Below are 6688 nucleotides of genomic sequence, written 5' to 3' on the forward strand. Positions count from 1 at the left end.
TCCACCAGATTAACCGGTTTGGGACCGGTCCAGTTTGGAACGTCACGCCGGTTAGCCGAACCGTGCAGAGTCGGTGCATATCAACAGAGAGCCGGCACATTACACCGGCAGTTTTTTTTCAAAGCCTTTAACAAGGAGAGTAGGTTTAGCCTTTCCACCGCGCCAGGTCAACGAGCCGACCGCTTGACCAATCGAGAGCGTGAGGACGCACTCAATGCCATTGAGTGTGTCCTCACGCTCTCGACTGGTCATTGAGTCAATGCGTCTCAAGTAGGTTTCAAATCCTCGAAACGGATGGCAACCTCTCGACCCGTTGAGCGAGAGGACGCATCCGATGCAGGTTTCGAGTCCTCTCGCTATTCGAATCGCATGGGATAGGTCTTTTTTGTGGCACCGCCTTCGTTTCCGCTTAGGTCTTTCCTCTCATTAGAATCTGGAAAGATGGTTATAATGTGGACCACATCCCCCGTCCTTTCTCTCAGTCTTTGCTAGTCATGTACTGTATGCCAGCGGCCAATTCGAGACATAAGTGTTCTCGTGTCAAATTATGTCTACCGTTCTCCGAAAAATGTCTAGTGCGGGTTGGAAAAATGGTGCGAGAGCTCTCGCACCAGACTCGAATCTGCCGCCTCAAGGAAAGATGGTGAAATTTTTCTGTGCTGTGGTGGGTGTGGCGGAAAGCGTGTTCTCGGTGCGAGTGGACGAGAGCGACTCGGTGGATGACTTAAAGGAGGCGATCAAGGCGAAGAAGAAGAACGACTTGAAGGACGTTGATGCATACAAGCTGAAGCTCTTCCTGGCCAAGACAGCGGACAGCAAGTGGCTCTCTTCTCGCTTGGAAGACGTAACGAAGCTGAAGAAGGGCGAAAAGACTGCTCTCATCGAAGCGCTCACGAGTGAAGACAAAGAGTTACAGGGAGAAGATTCGTTGGAGGACGTGCTGATTGGAATGGATCCTCCATCAACTTCCCAAATCCACGTGCTGGTGGTGGTTCCACGGTCTACGGGAGACGACGACGCATGGAGCCCTATGGATCCTAAGGTTCAATTGAATTTGTGGAAGTCAGTTGTGAGAGTTTCTTCGGAAGATGTGTGCTCAGGAACGGCGCTGGTTGTGGATCAAACGCCGACGCACTTGTATCTTATGACGAACTTGCACATGTGGACAGACGCTACATTCGCTGATCACTTGAGTGCTCACTTCAAGTCTGAAATCAAATGGTGTTTGAGACTCTTTCCCTCAATGAAAACAAGTGGAAGGAAAAGGAAAGATGCTGATGTGAAGGACGCCAATGTTGCAATGCAACCACGTCGTAAATCTCCACGGACGACAGCGATGAAAACACCAGCTTTATCCGGCAAGCCTCTAGTTGTGGTGGAGCAGCTCCTTCCCGATATGAAGAAGCCGGAAGAAGTCATTCGATTCAGCCTCGACAAGGACACATGCTGGAGTAGTTCGGCTGCGTTCGACTTCGCAATCTTCAAAGTTGCTGTGCCACGAGATAACAAGCTCGTCCGATGTAAAATGTCCCTTAAGGCGTATGACACGAAGAATGTTGACGTGTTCGGATTCCCTGGCGCTCTTCAAGACCAACATTTTGGTAACGCTTACGCATCCTTTCCAGCTAAAATCACCGGTTGGCGTGGAAACCAAATGATTCTCTCATCTTTGTCAGCTCCCACTCTATCTGGAAGCGCGCTTGTATGCACCAAATATGGAGTACCAGTGGGATATATTGGTGGACTTGATGGCTCAATGAAGAACAAGCAGTATCAATCCTATGCCTTCACATTTCAAGGATTAATCCCCGAATTACCGTCCCTGATACCGAAGGTGAAACAAAGAACGAGCTATAGTCTGTATAGCGCCAGTGGAAGTGAATCCACGTGAATTTTTCTGCAATGGTGGTAGAAATAAACTTACTTTTGCGTGAGACGCTTTATAAATGTATTTTTATTGTGCATTTCAATTCTTCTCTTCTTTTTTTCACTAATATTAATAGCCTGATGCTCGGTGTACAATAAAAAGAGGTCGGTTTATTAAATCGAGGTCTATAAAAAGTACAAATCGATCTAACTAAACAGGCTGATAAATCGAGCCACGGCAGAATCGACCGCTTCAGATCGATCAACCACCAATTCCACATCGATATCCTGTAAATCGACGCTCTGAAATGGTAATTCGATCATAGCCTGCCTCTTCCCATCTCATTTTTACGCGTGGTTTTATGGACCATACTCGATCTAGGATATAAAACGGATGGACATTCCCACAATAATCCTGACAAATATAAAGGTATAGCATATAAATATGACGTATTTACCCTTTCGCTAAAGAGCATCAAAGCAGCGCACCACGCGAAGCTCGTCTAACCTATCACAAAAGGTACGACGATAGAAATAGGGACCAAATTCGTACGCGCAAAAAGCGGAAGCCGAAAGACGAACTTAACAGCAACGAAGCCGAACTTAAGACATTAACCGAGCTTGGCTAATTAATTACTTCGAAGTATTTTTTTTACCACATAGAAAGTCAAGCCACATATAGACAGACACTGATTGACCACCACGCTGACGATTTTGAAGGATGCTCTCGGCGACCTTAGCCCGTCTGGGTGATGCGGCAAAGGACAAGGGTAAATGGATGGCTTTAGGTAAAACGCAAGTTTTCCGTGCCGCTGGCTATCGAGCCCGCGGTGTTATTGCAACACCCCTTTCAAGCGACACTTCCTTATCATTGACGAGGATGAGAATCATCACTTCGTTGGTTCAGAGTGTGCTAAGCTTTTTGGTGGGCACTATAAGGTGTGCCTCGGCTGCCAACGCCGGTACAGGGGTTTCTACAAATATTGTAAGGATTGTCGAGACCGCGGTCTTATTTCTTTAAGCGAGACGAAGCTAGAATTTGGCAAGTACAGAAATCGAAAGGCAGAGTCGTTAGTGGGAGTGGATATCTCCAATACTCACTTCCTATTTAAGTGTGATATCGTATCTGAGGCCTCCAGGCAGGATTTGGCACTTAATTTACTCCCAAGAACGGTTATTGGAATCAAAATCAAGTACATTGATAAGACGTTCAATTGGATCAAGTCTCACGATTCAAAATATTATCGCTGGTTTTGCAAACGCTCGACAGATCGTACACAAAGTACTTTAATTAATTACTTTCGAAATTTGTTGTAGAGGGGTTACATATAAAGTCGATCCTGATACAAGATCCAATAATTATAAAGTCATTTCCACAGGAATGGTAGAGACAAGAGTATACAGGCAATGCGAGCTCGAAGGTATTAAATATTGATGCCATTTGCTGGGGCAGTACCTACCGCGTTAAGGTGCGTGGTAGAACTGGGTTAGCAACGTTTCCCGTCCGACCAATCAGAAGCTATTTGCGAGGCAGTACAAGATCTCCGTCGAGACCTAGAAGAAGCACATTTCCCCGGACTATAACAAGGATCCCAAGTATCGTTTTTACAACGGCAAGCACATGGAGTCCCATCTGTATGAAGGTATCCAGACTGCTGAGTTCTATGACAAGCTCGAGAACGTGCTTGCTACCCAGACTAACGCCTTCAAGGTAAACATTGCTCTTGGCTACGATCTCATAAGTCTAACGGATGGCAATTTTACCCAGTACTGGCACCCGAATCTGGCTACCACTTACGTATTTGAGACCCCTGTTGGTATCAACAGGCGATCTGACATCCTTAAGAAAATTATCTCAAAGATAAGGTCAATGGAGCTGGCTACTACGCTAAACTATCCCAAATCGGGCTATAAGCTGAAGGCGATTACTGGGTTTAAGATTTACATATACTTCCGTGGGCATGCACTTGGTGATAGTGAAATTGTTATCCCTAAGATTATACGCGACAACAAGTACGTAATCAACTTCCCCAAGACCAACAAACAAGTGTGTGTTTCCCTGTATCGCGTGGAACTTGAATCAGCATGCTAATAATGATCCTCGTCGGATCCAGGCTCATGTTAAGGAAGTTTTTAAGAGATACTGCTCATAAGGGTATCAGCTTTACGCTTAGCCTGCTCCGTGGCTTCAAACCGATTGATCTCCTACAGCTCATGGAGCTTGAGGAGTGCTTTCATTTAGCTATTAACGTCTACTCTGTGGATGTAAAGTTGAGTGTACCCGTCGCTCGGAGAGAGAGGGGGTATCTATGGATATCCTTTCCCATGAGAGCCATGCATTGTACATAAAGAACATTGATAAGCTCCAGTCTAAGTATCAATGCTCAAAGTGTGAGATGATTTTCGTTAGCTCTGCTACGGCAAAGTGTCAGTTTAGTAGGTGATTTTACTAAATCTGCGATAACTCGCCATCTAATATTCCAATTGACACATATGAGGTAGCGTTGAAATGAGGAGTAACAGGCCGATTTTTTAGATTTTTTACAAATAAATAACAGCAGGTAAAACGTTTTTTTATAAAGCTATCTTTCCTGTGACGGGGTCACACAGCACCTTGCGCTAGAGGAAGTTATCTTCTGAGAGTATACAAACTCTCAGTGAACGGCAGGTCACAGGTCCCCTCTTTATTTAAAGAGAGCTAAGTGACCTAAATAAGGTAGATTGTAAACTGAGTATATTTAAAGGTAGGCTAAGTTTGGGTTTAATACAAACTATAAGCTACCTATAGAAATGCAATGTCGTTTGACCAATGGTTGGTTTTGAACGACCTTGGTACCTTGTACCAAATATCCCGGAGTATGACCTGAAGTGTGAAGTGTCACACTTCATGTAACCAGGGCACACTTAGGGCTACGTGCCCCGTTACATCCTCCCCCACTTAGGTTCTGTTTACCGACCAATCAGAATGAAGAGGTGTTCGTCAAAAAATCTCATTCTCAAAGTCGAAAACTATTGACTTGGCCGCGCGAGCGCGGCGGAGGCTCACTTCACAGTTGGAGCCTCGAGCAGCAGCCTGTGCGCTCTTCGTCTAGGTCTCCGATTCGACCGCTACCATGCCTCGTGGCACTGCAGAGAGCGGTGCTAAGACACGCTCCAAGGGCTGCGACCGGTAAGGCGCAAGCCAAGAGCACTAAGACTCACGGCAAAGGCTCGGCACTCAAGGAGGCTACTCAGGTGGCCTCCGAGGTGATCGGTTCCTCGGGTGACGCGGCTGTAGCCAAGCGAACAAGCAAGCGCCGCAGTCCGTCGCCTCGGCCTCGGACAATCGTCCGAACCCTCGGTTCTTTGAACATGAGCTCAACTCTGGCAGTGAGGACGATGCCGAGTCCGAGAGCACGCACGATGCTGCTGCGGGCTCTGTGGGAGGCATAGCCCAGTGCCCAGTGAGCACAAGGATGACAGCGTGCAGTCGCTCGCTAGTGATCAAGGTGATCACAGTCCCCAAAACGTCTGTGCGCACTGAGAGTCCGGCCGTCAAGGCTAAGTGCTCCCCCAAAGCCGGTGGCGATGAGGAAGAGAATCCTCGCAAACGTCTCTCGCTTGTCGAGGGTCTTGCGCGTGCTAAGGCCTCTGACGCCGAAGGCGCCAAGCCCTCAAAGAAGCGTACAGCTTCTAAGTCTCCACTCCGTGAGGTGAAGGAGACTCGACACTCCTATCAGAGTGTCTTCGACTCCTCGGAAGAAGAGGAGGAGGGTGCTATCGCTGAGCCCGGGGAGGTCTCGAATGACCTCGACCAGCAGCAGGAGGAGTTCCAAGCTGCCCAGCGTGTGTGTGGGGGTTCGGTGGTGGCACCCGTCAGCCAGGGAGCTGCCATCAACTCAAGAGGGTATTGGCCTCCCGAGGAGAGCTCTGGGGCTGACCTCTTCTTAGAGCTTCTCGTCGCTCCTCGTGGCCTTGTGGGCGACCACACTTCTAGGGGCATCTACGAACGTGCCCTTGTTCAGAAAGAACAGCTGTTCGTTGACAACATGGAGGCTGCTCGGTGTGTGCTTCTCGCGCCACACCGCATCCCTCTCAAGGACTTTACGACTTGTCGTAAGCCCGAGACTTGGGGTGGTCTCTGTGGTGAAGTGCTTTCTCAGAAATAAGAGAATGGTCCTGACGCGGGGTCACTATCCCGAATCAGTGACAATTTCAAGTGATTATAGAGGATTTGGGTTGTTTGGCACGGGTGCAAGTTGCCTGTGGTGGATTAGCCATGGCGAGCAGCACCCCGTATGGAATGACGATGGATCTGATATGAGCGATGTACGAGAAGGCAAGATCCACCAAGACTTACCTCGGATCCACCCTTACCTGGATTCACTAAGATGGATATGGGATATACTATACAAGAGTGGATCGAGTGTGGATCCTATGAAGGAAGGATGGTCGGTGCCCTCTGACGGTGGATCTAGTAGCCACGGCTAATGAAGAGTCAAGATCCACCGCGAGGTACCCCGGATCCCATACTTCTGAGTTCGGATCCAAGGAGGGAGGATCCCGCCTGGAGGGACCTGGATCCAGGGTATAGGGATGAGGGATACAGTGGATCTCGAACTTTCGTGGGACAACGGAGATCACAGACGGTTGCGAGATGATGTTGGATGATTGGAGAGCTCGGATCCACGGCGAGTGTACCATTACAGTGAGGTGGATCCAAGCGACCTGGATCCGGATGAGTGTACCCATAATAGGGTGACCATGATGATTACGTCATATATCCGGTGGATCTGAAGATAACACAGCTGGGATGATGGGTCAAGGGAAGAAGGGACATGCA

The 6688-nt window shown here is 48.2% G+C and overlaps 1 protein-coding gene across 1 annotated transcript; it reads left to right on the top strand.

The window, feature by feature from the left end:
• Positions 1-640: 640 nt before the first annotated feature.
• Positions 641-1891, top strand: PITG_09043 (Crinkler (CRN) family protein; the record flags this gene model as incomplete). Its single annotated transcript, XM_002903018.1, has 1 exon — positions 641-1891. The coding sequence occupies one exon, from the start codon at positions 641-643 to the stop codon at positions 1889-1891; it is 1251 nt and encodes a 416-aa protein (XP_002903064.1).
• Between the last annotated feature and the right edge of the window lie 4797 nt (positions 1892-6688).

This window comes from Phytophthora infestans, genomic scaffold, assembly GCF_000142945.1.
Source record: "Phytophthora infestans T30-4 supercont1.16 genomic scaffold, whole genome shotgun sequence".
In the NCBI taxonomy this organism is placed as follows: Eukaryota; Oomycota; class Peronosporomycetes; order Peronosporales; family Peronosporaceae; genus Phytophthora; species Phytophthora infestans.